General features: G+C 46.0%; 1 protein-coding gene across 1 annotated transcript in view; it reads right to left on the bottom strand.

Annotated features, from left to right (window-relative positions):
* Window positions 1-21,906, bottom strand: part of LOC143341448 (protein Fe65 homolog) — a 158,854-nt gene that overhangs the window by 5,938 nt on the left and 131,010 nt on the right. Inside the window, exon 5 of the mRNA XM_076764451.1 lies at window positions 664-822. Within this exon, the coding sequence (XP_076620566.1) occupies window positions 664-822 (159 nt within the window). The remainder of the gene's footprint in view (window positions 1-663; window positions 823-21,906) is intronic.

The following is a 21,906-nucleotide window of genomic DNA, read 5'->3' as shown; positions in this document are numbered from 1 at the left end:
AGACCCGACGAGCACCCGGGAAAAGTTAGTTTTACTTCTCCGACGCGAGTCACCGCGGCGGGGTAGAATTTTTGCTTTCCGGTTTGGTCGCGCGATTCTTTATATTCCTCGAAAGTTATTTAAAAATGTATTCTGAAAGTTTAAAGAAAGATGCTCGAGGTCTCGTTCGTTTTCACGACACTGCGTTTTTCTTAATCCACTTTCGTTCTCCATCTTTCGTTGGTGTTTCCATTCAATTAGGAGGCAAACACCGGTATCGCGAACGTTTGTGCAAACAACGGTCTCCCGGTTCGCGAGAGGCGTACGAAACCGTCGTAACTGCATGCAATCCTCGACGCGTCCGCAGCCACAACTTTACAATACTGCAGTACTGGGACGGGGTGTGGGGGTGGTACAAAGATAAGCAACAACAACTCGAGTTTCCTACGGAGCAGCTTCGCGAGGAGCAACGATCGCCTACAAAAGCTCGCGATTAGAGTAGACGGGTGGGTGGGTGGGGGCGTCGAATTAGCCGGTTAACGATAACGCGCTAGCGATTAGAGTTACAATGGTAATAGCAAAAAAATAGCAATAAACAACAACATTAAACGGTGAAGCAACAACTGTTGGACAAAACGGTGCAGCGGTCTACGAGGAGGTCACGAACGAGATGGCCGTACGTACTTTCTCGACCCGGACAGATCCGCAGCGTCGATCGAGTCCGCGGATTCTGACTGAAGGGGAGGCAGAATCGAGGAGGAAGACGACGGCGACGACGATCGAGGATTTCCGTTGAGGGTGTCGTCGACCAGAGCGGATTCCGCAACACCCTCGCTGCCGTACCTGAATCAGCACGTTGCCCAACGCATTACAAAGAGAATCGATCGCTGATGACCGTCGGTGACTTCGCCCCGCAACGATGGACACTCGATTAGGCACGTCGTGCGTCTGCTCGAGCCACCATCGTCGAGCACACGGTAGAATCTCCATTACCTGAACCTTTCAATACCCTACTGCGTTTGACAAAGAGCCTCGGTGCGATCCAAGCCACCGCGGAAGCAAATTTTTTACGCAGAAAAACGTGACGTTATTCGTTAGCGTCACCACAGGAGTGTACAGAGGTGAAACTCTTGTTGGAACCTTTGATTTTAACACTGGTATCGCGTTTCAAACTAAACCCGTGACACTTTCTACGAGATGAAAGTTTTATTTTTCTTTTGATTATATTTTTACTTGACTATATAATTTTAAATTTATCGTAGCTCATTCATATTTATTTTCTTCGACGTCTCATATTGAAAATTAATTTTTCTCTGTATTGCCTCTGTACAAATCCACCGCGCTGTCACTAATGGCGACGCGACGTTAATTTGACGCGTTTCGAAATAAACTTCTCTTTCCGCTATATAATTATTTTTATATTATTACTTGTTTTTGTCATACCGTGATATTTTTCAAATTTAGATTGGAAGCATTTGGAAATAGCAGCCACTATTAGACGTCCTATGAATACTTAAAATTCGATTACATCAATCATATCTGACTAATTTTCAACTTTATAGGTCCTTCCAGATACGTTCTCGTATAAAATTAATACTTCTGAAATATAAAATTATTCTACAATTACAATAAGCGAACAGTTAATAATATCGATGCAAAGTAGAAACTCTTTAAGCAATCTGAAATATAAAATTATCAAGGGCGAACGTTTTATCGTTCGAACGACCATGGTTTTCACACAGTTCGGATGATGGAGGTTCTACCGCGTTTTTAGCGCGATTCGTGACGAGGCAGTCGATCCTTAAACTGTGACGAGTGGTAGATTTCCATTTCGACATTGGTTTCTTCTGGATTGCACGTAGATACGGACAGATGTTGCATTGCTATGAATATTTATGTTGTATCGAGTGTGGCTCGTCGTTCGCCATCGCAGTATTTACATTATCATATTGATGCGACAATTACAAAGCCATGAAACTGGAGTAATTATGATCCGAATGGATAACTGTCCGTTGACCGTGTTTTGCATAATTAAATCGCGATTTATGCGCGTTCGCTGTACGCTAGACATTCGTACACTCGAAGTTTCGTGGAATTCTTAACGGAGCTCGAAAAATTCGCGTCGACACGCCATCGGTTCTACCTTTCTACTTAAACTATTCTCAAAGTTAAAGTATCACGGTTAGAATTCTGTCAAACACGCAATAATTTTTTAATGGCGGATTCTAGAGGCCAAAATAAGACGAAAACCAAGAATGCTAATTTGTTGGTTGAGGCTTCGTTAAAAAGTTATAGAAACATTTCCACACAATACATTTTCGGTAAAGAATTTTTTTCTCGAAAGTACGTAGGATTTTGGGGGTATGTGTATTCACCAAAAATGATTGAAATTGACCCCCGCAACCGAAAATAATTTTTTTAGAACGATTTGAAAGTTTTACGAAATTTCAGGGGAATCAATCAATGGTATGGTCAGACATTGTATTTTCAGAAAGGAATTTTTTTCTCGAAAGTGCGTAGGATTTCGAGGGTATGTCTATTGACCAAAAATAATTGAAATTGACCCCTGCAACCGAAAATAATTTTTCCAAAACGATTTGAAATTTTTTTTTTTCGTCGAAAAATTTCACACCTTCTCGAATTTTTTTCTAGAAAGTGGGTAGGATTTCGAGGGTATGCCTAATAACCAAAAATGATTGTAATTGACCCCTGCAATCGAAAATAATTTTTCCAGAACAGATTGGTATTCTTGATTTTCGTCCTATTTTGGCCTCTAGAATCCTCTATTAAAATTTTTCCCAAGGTTGGCCGATCACCCTGTATATGTTTGATTACTTCGAACTTCCTCAATTTACGGTATCCATAAATAACAGAGATGTTATTTAGAAAATTCCCCGAATATTTAGAAAGAATCACGCTCGCGAATTGAAAAATTGCGCGATACATTGACGATACAAAAATTCAATTTCCTCGGAACGTCCTCGAAAAGACGACGAAAGTTCCGCTGGAAGGAATCTCTGGAAATCGACGTCATTTTCTTGGAATTGGTTAGACGCTGTCGAGCCCCGCGCGAACTTCCGTTCGCGTAATTCGAAAATTCGTCCCGCAAATCTTCCCTTGGATCGCAAAAATTTTCGAGAGATGCTCTCGTAGTCTCGAAAATTCGGGGGAACTCGTATAAATCCTAACGCGAGCCCTGATATTTCTCGAAATTGCACGGTCCCCCCCCCCCCGGAAATCGCGTTACCGGGGGCCAGGTATCCGCGAAAATTCGTGTCATCTCCATTACCGTAATGGACCCGTGATACGAACTTGGAGATTCGTCGGAACTTCTCGCGCGAGACCCCGAAATCTTCGAATCACGGTAACGACGTCACAATCTCGGAGACGTCTGTTACAAAAGCACGATTGCATCTGACAGTTCCATTTCTAGTTCCGGTTGCGCAACTTCTACCAAAGAAAACACGTCATTTTCGATCGATCGTCTCGAGACAACCTTCGACCAAATTAAACGAGCGACTGTCGTCTAATTGGGAATAATTTTTATTCCTTTCTCACTCCACGTTTTACTTTATTAAAACACTGCTGATTGCTATGGAATTTCTAATTTAATTTGCAACAGTGTTTCCCCTTAAATTTGGCGCCCAAGTTCCACTTGTAAAGGAGGTAGGTTCCAGGTTTTCGCGAGTGCGATTGAAATGACTAATTCGTCTGAAAGTCTTGGGTTTCCCGTTTCGAAAACGAGACGCAATTAACAGTGAAAACGGTGTCGTATTTGTAACTTCTGCGCGGACCGAGTAGGACGTTTAAAGACGAACTTAACTGACCGTCACGGTTGGTGCACGTTGCGCCGCAGAAATTACGCGGCTGCAAGGAAGTGCCATTTTAATTAACGACCGGGGAACGGAGCCAGGCACCGACGTGGTTAGTACAGGGTCGCTAACCATGTCGAAGTAATTAAGGGATTAGCCGAGCGGTTTGCTGACTAACGCCTGCTCGCCTCTCCTGAGCATCGCCAGTCTTCGAACGGTTCCTTCAAAGGCCGAGCAAGGAACTTTCGATTCTCCATCATCCTTGGAAACCAACCAAAAAATTGGCCAACGACGAGTGGACCGTGACGGGGGATCGTTGTCCCCGTGTGATTTATCGCTGTTCATTGTCCAGGAAATCCTAAGGTACTGTTCTCTTTGCTGAAGCTCGTGGCTCGGGAAAAACGAGAACCAATCTGGTCATTTATCTTTTCGTAGATACTCGACTGATTCTAGCAAGACCGTGACAGATTACGAGGAAGATTCTTGGGACAAGTGTATCTCGATCTTTAAAAATCAGGCATACAACACTTGTAAACCAAGGATATCGCTCTTTATACGACAAAGATCGAACTCATGAAGAGGAAAAGAAGAAATCAGCAATGTCTATCGATGTGGGTCAAGAATATATAGATTCAAGCATCGAACATCTCGCTGGAAATAACAGAAATAAACGATCGTGTTTCCAATGTTTCTTTGCTACTGTGATAACACGGAATTGCTTTTATAGAGCCTTCTGGGATAAGAAATGTGGACCATCGATCCTAGAGCAGTCATATAGATACTGGTTCTCTTAACAGTACTCGATTAAGATTCTTCAGGGTTTTATCGAACTCGATTTTCAACCTGTTCATTCTGCAAATATATAGCAAGATATTTTTTTATCCTCTGCCACAATAGCGTCTGATATATTTGTCATCCTAACGAGACGATTCAATTAGCGAATCCGACGTCGACCAGGGTTGTTATCAGAAGTCGATGGATTATTAATTCACCGTGTATCGCGGATGCCAGGAAAGGAAAAGATAGATTATTCGGAAGGGATTCTCGATCGCTTCTGACAGCCGGAAATTCGATCCTTTATCCGAACCCTTCGAAACGAATTCCTCCTACCCCTCTGTTTGAACCATATTTTAAGACGAGCAGAGTACTGTCAGGGTCTTCGTCCCGTCGATATTAAATTTCTCATCGAGTGGGATCACCATGATACATCACAATGTCCGTCGAGCGATGAAACTATTCGCGACTGTGTACAGAGCGATGCTTCACTCTTGGACAAACGCTTGTTGAAACGAACGATAAATTTACATTTGTAACGATCTATACTACAGAATAAATCATTTTTCTCATTACACGAGTTGGCGATTAAAAGAATTCCTATTTCCTTTCCTACAGCAAACGAGGCAGATACTATTATATTTGAAACTTAATCGTCAGTGTTTGGTAACATTCACGAGATATCGACTAATTTCGCATTAATTATAATGCAAATACGTCCCATAAAATGTTCCTCTGTTTCCCGTGCGTACGTTCAGGGGCTACAATGATATATTTGTACGTTGCCGTTGTTAATTTCGTCTCTGTACGGAGTAGCTACAGAATGGAACACATAACTCTGTAACACTAAACGAAACTGTTAATTACCTCTCGCAACGAACACGATAATTTCTCGCTGGCGTCGCTAATTGGCCCACAGAACGGTCCACCTCTGAACGAGGAGGCATTCCTGGTACGCGTTATCAAAACAAAAAATAAACAAAATGTTCGTCGCGCATATATATTCACAACGAACCAATTTTTAGTCTGCTTTGAGAAAAATAACATTATTAAAGATAAATGGCGATTCGTACAACTTAAATTTGTTCCGAGCTTTGTCGTGATTATACCTATAACGTGTATACTTCAAAGTTTTACCCAATACTTTTGAATCCCAGAGTTACACGCGCTTGTAACCTCTATTGATTCGTGAAGTTTCCTTTTCGTGAAAGAGCACAGAGTGGACCTCTGTTCAACTTTAATTTTAGTCAAAGACAAAAAATTCTGTCGACGTGGATGGTCCGCGGAAATCAGTTCGTAGAGGTTCACGACGGTTCACCCGGTATAGAATTCGATTTAGCTCTTGGCGTATCGCCTTATCGGGAGGCTGAGCAGTTTCCACAAACGAGCGTCTGTTTCTGGTTAGAAAAATGTTAGCTCGTCGCGATTACGCGTTCGTTCCTTTGACTGGAACGTTCACCGCCGCGGAACGGCACTCTTTGGGACGCGTGCCGGGCGTAATCTCGTGTTTTCATTTCGCAAGAAAGACTCCTTTTGAGAGCAGTTGGAAGCACCGGAAGTAGAAGAGCAAAGTAAGAGCGGCGGGAGAGTAGCGCGGCTCGGTTCTTGGCGGAAACAGAGGAAAAGAGGCTGGAGGAACGCGAGGAGGCGCGATGTTTCGCGCGGTCCAGTGCCCGGGTGCTTAATAACACCGTTTTCAGCAAGTATGTGGGTTAGCAACGGCACTAGCTGAAGCTTGGAAATTCGCCAGAAGTCGCGGGACGGAAGGCACCGTGCATAAATGCGGTTGGACCGCGGATGGCGGATCGATTAATCAGAATACCTTCGCGGGAATTTCTCTCCATCGATTGTTCCATTTCGCGATTGTGCTTGTCGGGTACTTCGGTCGGTCCAAGAGACTATTTCACCATTGGTAAACGTTGCTAGAAACAACCGCCGTTCCGCCTCGATCGACGCCAACGACGTTTCTCGAGCCTTCCGTTGCCTGCACTGTCGAATGCTCCATTATACGAACGTTCTATTATCCCGTTGAATGTCGAGATTACGTTCAACGTTCTCCGAGATCTTAATATCTCCGTTATTTAAGTTCGAACTGTCGTCTGAATTGGATCGTATTGATGGATACTTGAAATTGGTACAACGTCTGCTGTTACTATAGGCGGTTTGCGATCATTTTATTCTCCTCGAGTTCCCCGTTACCTAAATTGAATGCTATATTATACGAGCGTTCTCTTCACTGATCTAAATATCTGAACTGTCGTCTAAACACGCGTTGACGTATACTTGAAATTAGTACAACGTCTGCTGTTACTATAAGCGGTTTGTGATCGTTTTATCATTCTCAGACGTACCTAGAAATAACGATATTTCGCTTGAATTCTCCTCAAGTTCTCTGTTACCCAAACCCCCTGAATGCTATATTATTACATGAACGTTCTATTATCACGAGCGTGTCGAGATTACGTTTACTGTTCTATTATCTTTAATACATCCTTGTAAAATAGAGGGGGGCCACCTAAATATCTTCGTTGCTTATGAATAGGGGAGCCCGCCTTATTTGAACCGTCGAAATTGGACTGCGTTCATAGGGTGACACCGAAATAGGAACCGAAATAGTTTTTAATTTTCACAGGCCTCTCTATATTATTAACGATTATTCCGCATGCATTTCGAATAATAGTTTCTCATAGTTACGAGTGCATTTTCTCACTCGGTTGAAGTCGCCCGATTCTTTTGTGCAGTTCTTCCAAGACGACTCCTGTCGCGTAGACTATTATAAGCACGCTGACTACCTTTTCTGTTTCCTATTGTCATTTTATTTCTTTCCGCGAGTTCGGGTCGCTTTCCATGCTTTTCCGTTATTGTTGTCTGGATATTGTCCGCGTTCGGCACCGTAATGCCAACGTTTCGTACTTTCTTTATTACTGTTATCAGCATTATTATTATTGTCGTCGCGACAACTTTCCCGACGACTCGAATTATCCCGACGACGCTTCGCTTCGCTTCGCAAACTTCGCCCCCAACTTACCGCCACGCGTTTCGCGCGTTTAGATTCTGTTCCCGAGTCTCTTATTATGTTCTCGAGGCGTGCCTGCCGGAATGTAAGTCACGGAAATACGGCTCGGAGGGTTCAAGGGCCACTGGGAAACACTGCGCTGGCCCGCGAGCGTCAATATTTAGTTTCTTTTCCGCCGTGAGGAACGTTTGCCTCGAAAATTCAACGACTCGCTAAAAAATTATCGAGGCGGAATTCCTATCTCAGTCATTGCTACCACAAAAATTTTGGGACGGTTTCAGAACTCCATTTATCAATTTTAAAAATTTCGAAAGATGGGTCCTGCATGGGGAATGCATAGTCGATCAATTCTAGGTCAAAATGGTTGACTTTGGAGCGAATACTGCTGTAAATTTCATCGAGGATCGCAGGTAACAAGGACCGCTACATGTAATTACGCTCGATAATCGGACGCAACGTGGGCGGATGTTGATTCCGTGACGAAGGTTTCGCATTCCACTTGGCTCGAGTACCATTACGTTTCAAAATCAAGATTCGAGCCGATCAAAGCGAGAATTCAATCGCATTAAGGGACTGCTCCCGCTGATCGATTAAGCAAGCCCCTGTTCACCCTGTTTGCGATCAGCTCGTGATACTCGCGTCAAACGACCGATCGCGTACGGGCGTGTGAATGTTTCAGCATCGACGAGTCTTGGGGAGCAGCGAGAGGGGGGTGGAAAAATTTTTATACGGATCATTACGGTCGCGAACACGGGGGCAAAGCCCGGGCCGGAACCGAGATCACAGACGGCTGCGTGATAAGCCCGATCATGGTGTCTGAAATCAGCTGTCGGCGGCTCCGTAATTGTAACCCACCCGATATAGAGACGCACGCCGACGCCGTAACTTTCAGCGAGGTGTAATTAAACCCAATTAGGTCGTAAGGTGAGCAACTTCTGACGCACCTGGCTGAACCGTAAATTACACCGCAAGTTCTCTGTCTGCCGCAACCATGATTACGGTATACGCAATCTTGCAATTTCTGGCCGGATATCGATGGGAATTAAGTATTTCGTTCGCCCGTTGGTCGATCATGCGAACGGGAACTACCTTCTCCAGCCGTAATTTTTACCGCGAGTCGACGGTAACGTTGACGAATTTTGAACTATAGCTAACCGATATTAGAGCGACGGGAGTTCGAAGAACAACTATTCCAAGTATCGGGACTCGCGGGGAACTTTATCAACGATACTTTCTAACTAGTTCGAAAGAGTTATACTGTCGATTTAAACGAAGTATTAATAACTCGAGAAGTATTTAACCGTCAACTTGAATAGGTATCGGAATCTGGGAGAATTTTATTACCCAGTTTAGATAGTCGTAGAATCGATGGAGGAGTGAAACTTCCGTAGAACTGACAATTTGAATAGCTGTATGGTGCATTATACCCCAAGGGGAATTTACGTACGACTGGTTATTTGGAGCATCGAGCTCGCGGAGAACTTTATTGACAAATCTGAATGGCCACTCGAAGAACGACACTTAGAAAGGAGGAGTCCACCGTAATATTCTATCGCCTCTACGAACGAACGAACGAGTCTACCATAAATCTGGACGGCCATTTTCAATATTAGACAGAGGGAATCGACAGTCTGAACAACCACTTGGAATATCGGTACGTAAGAAGGTGAAATCCATCGATGGATCGAATACCCGGAGGATCAGATCCGAGAAAGGGGGATATTCGACCGACAATGGGATGGGCCATTTGGACCATTAGGCTGGGAAAGAATCTCCCGGGTAATCCGGGAGTCTCGGTTGTTTAAAGTAGTTTGACAAAAGGTCGGAATCTGGGTCGAACGAATCGACGGTTTCCCCCTCCCAAAATAATCGTCATTAGCCTCTCGTGCCACGGTTTCGTGGAAACTATTAAAAGGTACTATCCAGGGAAACTGACGGTCTGCCCCGCGGCTGACCTTGGAAGTTTCGCGTCGAGCTCCGCGACTCGATTACCCCGGTTCGTCGATCGATCCCTCGATCGTTTCGAACCTTAGGCATTCCTGTTACCGGGTGACGAGCAACGCCGTCGAACGGAATTACACGGGGCAAGTAATTCGTTACGCCTCTGGGTGACATTAGCAGGTGGGAAAGAATCCGTGGAGGCCGGCGGGGGCGTCGCGAGGGGTCGCGGTAGAGCGGGGTAGCCGAGGGGGCGAAATGGAAAAACGCGATATAAGAAGAAAGAGTCGTATACGAGCGAAACACCGCGTACGTGGGCGTTCGTACGAAGTACAGTAGAGTCGGGGGTGCTCTTCTCCTAGCTCGATCAATACACACTACCAGCAACCCCTCTTCGTCCCACGGCGTCCCTCGTCCATTTCACCCCTGACACCCTGTCCCCCTCCTCCCCGTTCCATTTCGAACGACCCCTACTACCACGGTTTAGATGGTCGAGACCGCTGTCGTTTAGCCACGGCGTCCGGACGCCGCGCGTCTTATCGCGCGACCGGTCGGTTCTCGCGGTTTCCGGAAAAAGGAAAAACCGATTAGCCCGGCCGCGTCCTTCCCTTTTTACCTTTATTCCAGCCCATTTCGCTCACGAGGTCGGGAATTCAGTCGAAATCGAGCGATCGCGTTTGCTTTGGACCGGACGTGTCAAGCTTTGGCTCCAGGGCCAATTTGCACTTCTCCTGCGAGGGTCGAAACAGTTATGGAACTTTTTCAATAGGTTCCCGTCGAGACAGTTAAAAACGGGAGTTTGATAATAAAAGTTCCCGCATTATAAGTTCTGATGGGAACGGATAAATAAAAATTTCGGTTTCGGTGACATTTACGAGACACCAAGATGGCTGTTTGGGAGTTCTTGCACACTCAATTTACTATGCAATGGCGGACGAATATTTGTCGATAATAATTTCGGCGTAATCGACGCGTAGAGGGGTGATTTTGAAGTAGACGCGCTTGGGGTATTTTGGAATTCGTGGCTCGAATTTTGTTAGTTAACGTATAGTTTCCAAAGGAATAGCTAATGGCACAAGGTAAGACGGGGTGCTCTAAGTATTATCGTCGGGTAGACTAGCCGGTACAAGAGGGGTGGCTAGTTAGGTCTTGTAGAACCGACGGCGTATTCCCTGCGGCATTTACGCCCTTCGAGAGGGTTCCAGGACCGTATACAGTCAGCTGGGGTAATTAAGTTTAGGGCGATGGAAGGCACTCTCCGGAGTTCGGGAACACGCTCTCGGTTTCTCCGAAGATACCGTCTGCTTTCAGATTAAATTCTATAAATATCACGGGGCGTCAGGAGGGCTCGATTTGAATTCAGATTCGGGCGAAATTCGCAGACAGAAAACGATTCTTCGACTTTGTATGGCGGAATTAATTAAGTTAACGGAAACGACTGTTCCAGGGACTTCTAATTGCTTTGGAACTACGAATCTAGGCAATATCGACACCGACAAATGATATTTCGCTGCGGATACTTGTTGGCTGGAGGCTGTCGCAGTATTACCTCGATGACCGACGATAGGGTCCGTAAAAGATTGTTCTCGTTACCGATACGTGTTGCAAATAACTTCGATATTTGATAAAAGTTATTATTTTATGAAAAAGGCGATGCAAGTTTCGTGTGGCTGACAAGCCACGGATACGCGAGCGGAATCGCTTTGAAGCTCGGTCAGTGGGTTTTTAATTCCGCAACTGGCGAGCTGAAAAAACAGAAATACCGACAGGGGGGTGGGGTTTTTTTTAAAAGCTCGTGATAGAATTCGGTTCCCGAGCGAGGATTGATTCGACCATCGAAATCGATACGCGTGGGCGGTTTGCGAACTATCAACGAACCGGTCTTTCCCAAGCCTCGCGTCCAAGAAAGGTCTTCCCGAGGTCGAAGGAACGCTCGTCCACGTGAGCCTCGTAATCGGAAGGCCCCAATAAACGATTCCGTCTTGATAAGTTCGCGCAGAGAGGTGACTCATATCCGTGAGAACGTGTAAGCGTGTCCGGGCACCGTCAACGCTAGCAAACCGTGTAACCTCGTGTCTCGATCTATCGTTCACCTTTGACAGCTAATCGCGTCATGACTCTCGAAACGTACCGAGTCACGCGAAGTTTGGTAAGAGCTGGACAAAAAACTGTGGGTGGGGAAAAAGTCGAATAGTAACGTATGGTGACGTCAACGTTTAAAGACTCAGTGTTTAAAGATACGAAATTAAATCGCCCAGGTTGCAACGATTGCTCTATCCGCGATGTAAAACGGAGTCCCTATCGTCGTAACTTTCTCTATCCAAGGAACGTACAGCGCGAGACAGTCTCCCAAACTTACGGTCAATTTCCGACGCCCACAGCGTCCTTCGAGCCCGACGGTGAGAAACGAGGGTTCGCGTGACGCGTCTTTGAGATCTTGCCAAGAAATCTTACAAAGTCGAGCAGAATTTAGCGGCCGGACCAACTTGGAGATTCTTTCTTTCTCTCCGTGCAAGTCGTGGACTGTAAACTTTTTATCGTCGCGAGTTTTCAAAGGGGGGAGGGTCGCTGGTGGTACCAAATCGAAAATTTTTTTTTCGTCGTCGCGGGATCTACGCGCGGCGAGCGGTTAATAAACTTTTGGGTCTGAAACCCCCCCAGAGCCTCGAGGAGCGCTTTTCCCCGGTGTACTGGTTTACGAGCTCTTTTTTACGAGACTCGGAAACTCCCCGCTGCAACCCCCCTCGTCTACCTGACCCTAACACCTTCGCCCCCGTCTCTACGAGATTTTAATCCAACTCCCGCCAAAAGTTCCGCTCAAAAACGAATCAACCGCACGCGCTGCCGCCGCCAGAACTCGGCTACGCGCCAGAGGATGGATCTCGTCGATTTTATCGACAGCCATTCCCTCTTTTTTCTTTTTTTTTTTACGTCGACGTTGCTTCCACCGCGGCTAGAGTTCCAGTCTGCGATGGAAATTTCGGATCCTCTTTTCCCGCGGAACGTTCAGAGCATTCCCGATCCGTTTGTCGTGTACAGTTTTCTTTATTGATGGTAAACACGACGAGGGGTTCGCGATCGAACCGAACAGGGTCGAAGAAAGGGAGGAAGTATCTTGGGGGACCGACGATTTTAGCGGAGAACCGGTAATGTAGGCCATTTTCAAGTATCGGGGGAGCGAGGAAACCAACCGAAGAATTCTATTTATGGTGAAAGCCAGGGAGTGCGTCGTTATTCGTCGCTTTGATGGACGACCATTTAATAAAATTTAATACTATCACGAATATTCCAACGTCGAAAGCTATCTCACTGAACGGAATTATTAATATTGTACAAAGAGAATTTGAAACAATTTTTATCAAAATTTAAGGATAATTGATTGTACGCTTGCCCATAGGCATTGACTCGTCGTGCTTCTTATGCCAGGCTGTATAATTGCTCCATATTTCCCGGTTTTCGCTGCTTTACATTCCCCACATCGATCCATAACGTTTCAATAAGGTTAAGGTCGAGAGATCGCGCCACCCGCTTCATTTCATTAATATTACGCTCCCTTAAAAATGTCTCGTCGCGTGTAGTATGCTCATGATCGTTATCATGGCATGTACGTATCTAGAAATGACAGTAATAAATCTCTGACAATGTTTAAATAAACACATGAGTCCGTAAACATTGACACAGTACTCCAAAGTAGTTTTTTACCGATACAACGTCTGACGACTATTATTACAGCAATTCCAAAGCAATTTTTCTCTAAAACGTTTAATTACCATTGGACAGTTCCGACGTTTATTCCTTTAGGAAGATTTAATAATATAAATCCAACCTTTAACGCCGTCTACTGCGTTCCGTAGCTACAAGTAGATATTCCAAGATCCTTGGAAGTTTACAATGTTCCTATGTCTACGGAGCGATTGCACCTGGCGACGTTGTAAACTCACTTTCCCCCATCGTTTATAGTTTTCCCTTAACGATGCAAATAAGTATTATCACGAGCGTAAATATTTGGAAGCTGCAACTCGATGGAGAATATTTACGAATTCCTTGTGTTCGTGGAAGAGGCAAAAAGCGGATCGAAGTTTCGAATCTTTGCAAAGATTGAAAATTTAAACGTACTTTGTACCCAAGTATAGGATGCAACGTTTTGAATTAAAATACATTTCTAATAAAACGGTTTTTAATTCTGACGACGAGAACAAAATAGTTTTGATATTTCACGCGTAGCATTAAGGATCTATACGCAATCGTTTAACGAAATCTCGAGGAATCCGAGGTTGGACGGTAAAGGAATTCGATGCAACAAAGGCTGCAGAGCTTCTGGAAGAGAACTGAACGTAAACAGGGCCAGTCTCGCGAGGATTCGCTCGGGAGATAAGCTCGGTCGACAAACAGCGCGAGAACCGGAAGAGTAAACGAGGACACCTCGAGCAGGATGGCTGGTTCTCCCGCGTCCCCTTTCCGGATTTCAGTTTAGCCCGATAATCTCGTCCCGGCTGGGTATTCCGGCAGGACCTTTCGGAACATTTCTCTTCATCCTCTCCGTGGCGTTCCACGGGCCGAGCTGTCCTCTCCGGCCCTCCCCCCTCCAGAATCGAGAGAGCTTTTTCAAAGCCCGCGACACGGGGGAACTTATCACGAGCACCGACTTCTCTGGATCACCGATTACGTCGTACAGGTATTACCCGGAGAAAAAGGAGCGTCCTCGAAGAAAAAGGATCTCGCGGAGAGGAGCGTCCGTACGACAGGGGATTCCATTTCGAGGATTTACGGGGCTCACGTGACTCTATGCATGCATCCGCGTCCGAGCGTCTGGCGAATTTCTCAACGTTCCCAGCGAATACGCGTTAGAGCACACCGTACATGGCTCGGATTCGTTCCCAAGACGGGGGCGTCGCGACGTCGATAGACACGCGAGAGCATCGTTGACCCTCGAACCGCTCGTTCACCCTGGGAATTCTTTTTAACTCGCGAGCGAACTCTCGACCTCGACTGAATTATTTTTCTAAATGGAAGTCAACTTTCCTTCGAAGTATTTAATAAATTACACTTAGGGGATAATAACGACGAGGGTCCATACTTCCTATAACGTATACCTGCGATAGATCGCGATTTAGAGAATGAAATTATATTTCAAGTGCAACGAATGAAAGTTTAGTCGGATAAATAGTTGACGGAACAAACGCAGCGAATCGTCGCGCGGTGTTTCTATTTGTCATCTGTTTTATTATTCTAATAAAATTTCGCCCGTCCGCGTGCAAATGGTCAGCGCGGTTTGTCGATGCACCGTTGCCATGGCTTCGTATAAATGCGCGATATTACCGTGACGGACGCGCGTTTACCCTGGAACGTTTCCCGTGTCCCGAAATATTTTCATCGACGATAAACAAAATTCTCTGTTCACCGATCCGTTTACGATCCCGACCGAGGCCTTGACTGGGTTGTCCGCGGGCATGGGAAACGCGTCATAAAACGGTGTTCCGGGGTTATGCGATCGTTCGTGCAGCGAAACGTATGGGGCGATTCTAGAAACGCGATTAGGTTCGTCCGCGGAACGAGCATATGGAAAATTTGCAGATAAAAACGCTTCTGGTCCGAGATCTATCGTAATATATTTTTTAAAAGATGCACCTGTATGATTTGGAAACACTTTTTTTTCTAAATAAAGAATTATAGAAGCCTAGACGCTTAAGAAAATATTCTACACGAGTTCCAGAGACGCAGGACAAAGAGATCCAGTAAACTTTGGTCGACGCAAGGAAGTTTTCCTGCGGACCATTTTCACACTGAAGTTCCATACCTCTAGGGACAAAACTCGAACATTGACAATCGACGATCCGGGGACTCGTTATACCGGAATTCTTAGATCCAACAAAACGACGCGGTCCTCGCGGATATTTCGCGCGAGGTCGCAAGCCACGAAGGCCTCCAGCGAACCGGTAAAAGCTCGTCTGCTGCAGACAGACGAAAATACTTGGTACTCGGTACCCAAGGGGCCGTCTATTACGCGTCTTAAGAGGATATATTTTTAGCGCGCCAGACGCCTGGAAACGTTTCGATGGAGTAACGAACTTGCTTTTTCCCGCGAAACGCGGTAGAAAAAGTAAAACTCGACACCGAGGACCGAACCGCAAGGTTCATCGATCGTTCGACACTGGTTGACCTATTCTACTTACGAAGAAACCGACGAGTGGCATTTTTCGTGCGCGACGATGAAAACCACGGGTCAGATGCGACCCGTATTAATTCATCAACAATTGGAATTTCGTTTAGGGGATTCGTTTTTAAGATTAAGAATGTTGCAAAAGGTTATGGATCACTGCATCGAAGTTAATTACTCGACTCGTTGTTAATCTCTCCTCGTTATTGTCAGGGAATATTACTTGTCGTACGCGTGATTTATTCGGTCTTATATCTGTTCTTGATCATAATTATGCACTACGGGAGACTCATAATTTAGATGCAGGATCGCTGAGTTGCGACAGACCTTGTAGACCCGTTTTACACGATCAATGGGCATGTTATGTACCCTCCCTTATTAGAATTAACCAAATGTCATGTTTCATCCGGACCGATTAGGAGCATAACTATGCTTCGTGACACGAGACACGTATCAACCTTGTGACTCTAGGGATTCCATAAACCGCGTCGTCTTTTTGGATAGCACTTACGGTTACTGTATTCCAGTCACAAATTTTTCGACTCTTTCTATTGCAATCATATTTATCTAAATATCGTTTCGTTTAATCCTTAAATGAATTATTGGGGCTGCAATTTATGTAATCCTCCATTAGTTCATTATTTCTTTTGGTCAAAATCAACATTAAGTAATTTCCTTTACCTCGATTAAGATCGTATCCACGTTCAAAAAAATTAATTAATTCCATACGTTTCCATTTTCTGTTTCGCTCGAGTGTCTCGCGATATTCGTTACTTTTTATTGCCTGGAAGAAAGAATAGACGTGAGTTTGCCACGATAAATGCGTGCTTAATGTCGCGTGTGTACGCGTCCCTCCGCGACGATCTTACAAATCGTCGTCCTAACGACGCCCGCCTTCTGGCGACGTTTCTGAATCGCGAAGAGTCCGAGAATCGTCGCCCGGGGGTGGAGGGCAATTCCTAGGAATGTCCTGCGAAGAGACACCTTAACCAAGGGCGGCTACACCTGCCATTATCTGCGGGACGAGAGAGCCTCTATTACCGTTAGAACACCCAGCGCTTTCCGGATGTTAATGGAAAGCGGACGCGTTCGAGGCGGGCCAAGTGGCCCGTGGAAAATCGTCGCCACGGCCATTACGCAGACCGTAAAGTCGAGGGCCTTAAGCGATCTCGGTTTCCACGATCGGTACACCGGGTCCGCCGCGACGTGTAAAATAATGAATCCGATTCCTGGTCGAGCGAAGCGTAACGGTATCGTCGCGTCGACGAGTACGCTAACGAGATCGCCCGGTGAACGCCTGGAGTTGGTCGCGACTACTGTGTATAATAACGCGTTATAATTGATTCGACGGATTAACGCCGACAATATTTCGACCAGCAGTCCAATTAACGAAACAACTTCATCGGTTTGTCTCCGTTTAACGAGGTTTCCCTGCTGCATCGTCGGCCCTCCACTTCCAACGATCGATTCGTCGAAGTGCGTTTTTTCTCTTCCTTCTACGTTCCTAGCGACAGACTTCAAAAACATTTTTTCAGATTCACGTCCACGATTTTCAACCATATCGTACGGGTATATTAAAATTTCGCCGAGAAATATTTAACCGTGGTTATTTATTTTGTAGTCTAACAACGTATCGTACAAAACCCGAGGGGACGCGTGCTTTCTCCGCTGTCTGTTTTCCAAACACTTAACGAGTCGCCAGAGCCTCTCGAGAACTCGTTTCTCCGGAAACACCATCCAAACATTGGCGAACTGTGTTGCTCTCGAGCCTAAAGTATCCGTAGTTTCTTATCTCTGTTCCACGATAAACTCAATTTTTCAAAAAATTAATTATCCATCGTAATATAAGGTAAATCGAGTTTCTAGCGAGAGTGTACGGAATTGCAGAAGTTCGGGGACGCGAACTACGGTCGCTATTATCAAAAAATTGATGCCAGAGGATCCCAACGGGCGAGGCACGAAGGAAACAATTTCGCGTGGCTCGTCCAGTTCTTTGAGCGGCACACACACACAGAGAGATCGCGTTCGTTTGCGAATTTTCCACAGTGACTAGATTCTCGAGGCTCCGGAGGATAGACGGGCGTCGCGGGAGCAAAAGAGACGGTCGACGATCAAAGGGGACGCGCGGGAGACGATTAGGCAGCGATGGGGAGTCCGCTGGAAAGGCTACGAAAGGGAAGAAGACCGTGAAGGATCAGACGAGCGAAGTGGATTCTAATTTTAGAGAGACTCCGTGTGTATCGAGCCTGTCTCTCTCGACGATCACAGACGCGGTTGATATGAAAGCGCGTTGAAGAGCAGCTTGGCAATGAAACGCGATTACAGCGTGCACACGCCGCTGTCACGAGTACTCCGCAAACAACAACAGCGAAATCTTCCTCGAGTCTGCCTCTTCGAAGCGATCGCGTCGAAACTCTGCTCGATGGTTGTTTAACCAATGCAATACGGGCCGAAAGACGACAAAAACTCCACTCGTCGGCGTGTTTTCCGCGATCCCCGTATGCCCGTTGCTCTCCAACTTTTCGCGTTTCGTTTTCTGCTCTCGCGCCTCGCTCGATAAAGACGTGATTCTTTTTTTCAAATGTTTTTGGAGATCAAGAAATTCTCTAGAAATTGTACTATTTAGAATGTTTTAAAAATCGATGGAATTTTCAGTTCTAATACGAGTACATAGTTTGTCGAACCTTGGCCGTCGGCCATGCTCGAGGGAGAAGCGTGCTAGCATTAAATAGCAATCAAGGAACGATGGCGCGAATATCGACAAAAATGTTGGTCGTCGAACGGGTCTACTGCGCCTCTCGTCGAGCCATCTTGCTGCATACCATCTGCAGACATGCTATGCAAAAGATTGCTGGGGAAACTGGGTCGAAGGGTTCCACATTAAGCCACAGTGCACAGTATAGTTCCTGCATGTGCAACGGTGCAGCGCGGAACACACTTGAGACTCTCTATGATAATAATAATACGTCCTGGTTGTTACAGAGTTGTATACAGAATGAATTGAAGGGTTACATAAAGTAACCCAGAAGTAGAGATAAGCGTATAGTAACGACTGGGTACAGTTGTACGTTGTTATTAGCCTAACCTAGAATACGGACGAAGAAAAGAGGAATAATGGAGATAATACAGGAAGAAAGCACTCTTCAACGTGATCTCTGTAATACTTTCTCGAATTCCAGTTCTTTCGTAACTTATACTTTGGAATTTTTTCTTTGAGCGAGAAGAATATTCTTTACTGTATTGTCAAAAGTTTTTACATTCGCGTACAATCTATCCGTGAAAAATACTCAGACTCGTCATTGTAATTCTCTATTGTATTACTCGTAGAATATAAATGTACGAACACTTGACACGTTTGAGACCAATGGCAAGCCGAATGCCTTTGCCTTGACGCGACCTCGCTGCTGCAATCAATATGACAATAACTGACAGTATACTTGTAGGCTGTCGTGATTAAATGATGCGTCTATGCGAGCTGAGATTAATCCATGTGAGATTCAAATTTTTTTCAAAATCCTCAACCACGTAACGCGTGAAAATTGATTTTCACAGAGGCTAAACAGGAACAAAGTTACCAAAGAGCCCTGAGACTTCGTAGACGCACCACGTAAGATTTCTTTACCTCGAGTCGAGAATAGGGTTTATTAAAAAAAACTTTCGTCGTACGTTTTGACAGAGAATTACAACGGGCGTTTAAAGGGTGAACCTCGCGTATGGCGAACCCAGAATCGGAGAGGCACCGACAGAGGATGGGTGCACGGTGGTCAGTAGAGCTCGACGATTAATTAATCCAGTGGCAAACAACGCGACGTTCGCGTGGATAAAAATCGTTTCGCGGGCATCGAAACGTCACGTATGATAGGCCGCCGGCGCGAAATTTATTTGCACGCGCGCGGAACGGCACGTGTCCGGCCGTGGATCCCCCTTCAAAGCGATTATACATCGAATCGCGCTATAAAATCCATTTCACCGGCGGCGAGCCGCGATTAACGAGGCATTGAACGTTCCTGCGGCTGGTGGGGTCGCAGGGGGGTAGGGGGTGGGCGTTGCAGAGAGCAGATCGGGCGGCCACGATCCCAAGTGCAAGTGCAAGCACCCTGGAGGAACGTTCGGCTTTAATTAACGATTGTCGCGAAAACGGAATGGCCAAGTGGCCCGAAACGCGATCAGTTTTCCCCCGTTTTTGGGGGATGAAAAAAAAAGATCCCGTGTCATTCGTTCCCCCTTTGCACGCGCGCGCGCCACGAAAACGGATTAACGAAACATTTGTTCCGCGTTGGGCGACGTTTTCAGCCTCGCGAACTGATTGTTCCGCTCTTTCGAATTATGTTTGAATCGATTCCCCGTCGAGGAGCCGCGGCCAATCGTGCGAACCGAGACCCGGGGGCTCGTCGATATCGTTTACGGGGAACGCTTTGCACGGTAAAAACATATTTTTTACGTATTACTTTCGTTACCGTCGAGTATCGACGGATCGGTCCGTGTTTCGGTAATTTTACACGTAAGCCGAACGACGGACGAGTCCGTATCGATTCACGCCAGGAAAACAGCTGGGCAACGTGGTTGCGGAACTCTTCCAATATTTGTACGCGATGTATCAAATTCTCTCGCTTTTAATAGTCGAAATGCGAGCCCAACGTTTGCGAATCTCCGCTAACACGAATTTTATCTCGTTTGTACGTTTGTTCTCGGTTACTTAAATGATTTCACTGTTCAAGAATGGACGTTCGGATAATAGGTTGCTGATCGTGTAGATCTCAGCGTCGAATATATTAAGTCTATAAAGAAGCCAACGACGATGGAGGTAAAGATAGGGGATTGAGAGATCAGTTCTGGATTAAGGGTAATGTAGACAGTGACGAGTAATTCTTGCTCGATCGAAGGTCTCGCGAAGACTGGAACGTCTGACCCAGTATGATCCGAATTTCCTTCGAAAACTGAGCGTTCTTTCTCACAGTATTTCCTGCTATTAACAGTTAAACACCTCCCAAGGTTTAGGTATCTCGATCCTTACGTTCAATCGTGGAGCAGCTGGTCGAAGACTGCAGCAGAAGCAAAGCGGCGGATCGCGGTTCCTGGTGACCCGCGGATCGATATTCGCATAACAACGACGCAGCGCGAAATTTGCTCGACGCGATGCAGCGTCCAGATAACGGGCAGCTTTAATCGTTCGATCGTCGTTATCGAGCGGCCAACGAAAGGCGTGCGTCGCGGTCGGCGTGCACGCGAAAAACAGAGTGCAGTCATCGAGCGCGCAATCCCCGTTTTATACGTAATAACGCAGCCACGCGAGGGTAGCTTTTATCGACCACCCCTTCGTCTACTCCTAGCCGCCACCCTCCACCCTCACCCTTTCTATCCACCCGTAGAATCCTCCCACCAGACTCTTTTCAGCCGCCCAGGCTTCCGGGGAAGCGGTAAACTCGGCGCAACTTTGACGACCGCCCCTAACGTTAAGTAGTGGAACACGAGCACGGAGTCTCGTTGCTTAACTCGCACGAAAGATCGCTCGAGCGGCGAGCAGGCCACCGCTTAAATTTTATCGACGGCCGCTTCCGCGTGAAACCTGCCACGCGTCTCCCAGCACACCCCCCACAGAGCATTTTCCTACTTACAGCCGCCTGCGCACCCCCGCCATTTCACGCCCCCTGAGAACGATCGCGAATTGAAAGAAAATCCAACCGACGACTTCGACTTCTTACCGCGCAAAACATTTTACTCGAGTCACGGATGGCATAGAAAACGTGCGTCAATTTAATCGAGACGTTTGAAATTAAAATATACGACGAAATTAGATTTGTGAAATATTCTGGCGTTATTTACTTTCGTTGCATCAAAGAATGTAATATTGCTATAAATTATCCCCGTCGCTACCGCCGCCTGCGCCGCCCTCTTATTAAATGCCGCCAAGACGATCCTCGGAAATTGAACGAAAATTGCACTGGCTCTCGGTGAATTTATCGCCGTGCTTCGCCCCTAAATTCACCGACAGTCTTTTCATCCCCCTGCTCTGCCATGTTCTCGTTGTCTGTTTCATATCGGTCGTATCCCAAAGTAACCTGCGCATTTTTGTAACTGACACTCGTCCGCGGTGAATCATAATCGTGTATCTATGCTAGGAAATCTCGTTTTCGCGAGGACTACATCAATATTTTCCAATTATGCGAACACGACCCCTTAGAGGATGTCTTAGAGGGGACATTAAAGCAAATCTTTTTCTATCAACGCTT

This window comes from Colletes latitarsis, chromosome 4 (genome assembly GCF_051014445.1).
Source record: "Colletes latitarsis isolate SP2378_abdomen chromosome 4, iyColLati1, whole genome shotgun sequence".
Lineage (NCBI taxonomy): Eukaryota > Metazoa > Arthropoda > Insecta > Hymenoptera > Colletidae > Colletes > Colletes latitarsis.
The sequence above is the reverse complement of the archived record's forward strand: the minus strand, read 5'-3'. Positions and strand labels throughout refer to the sequence as shown.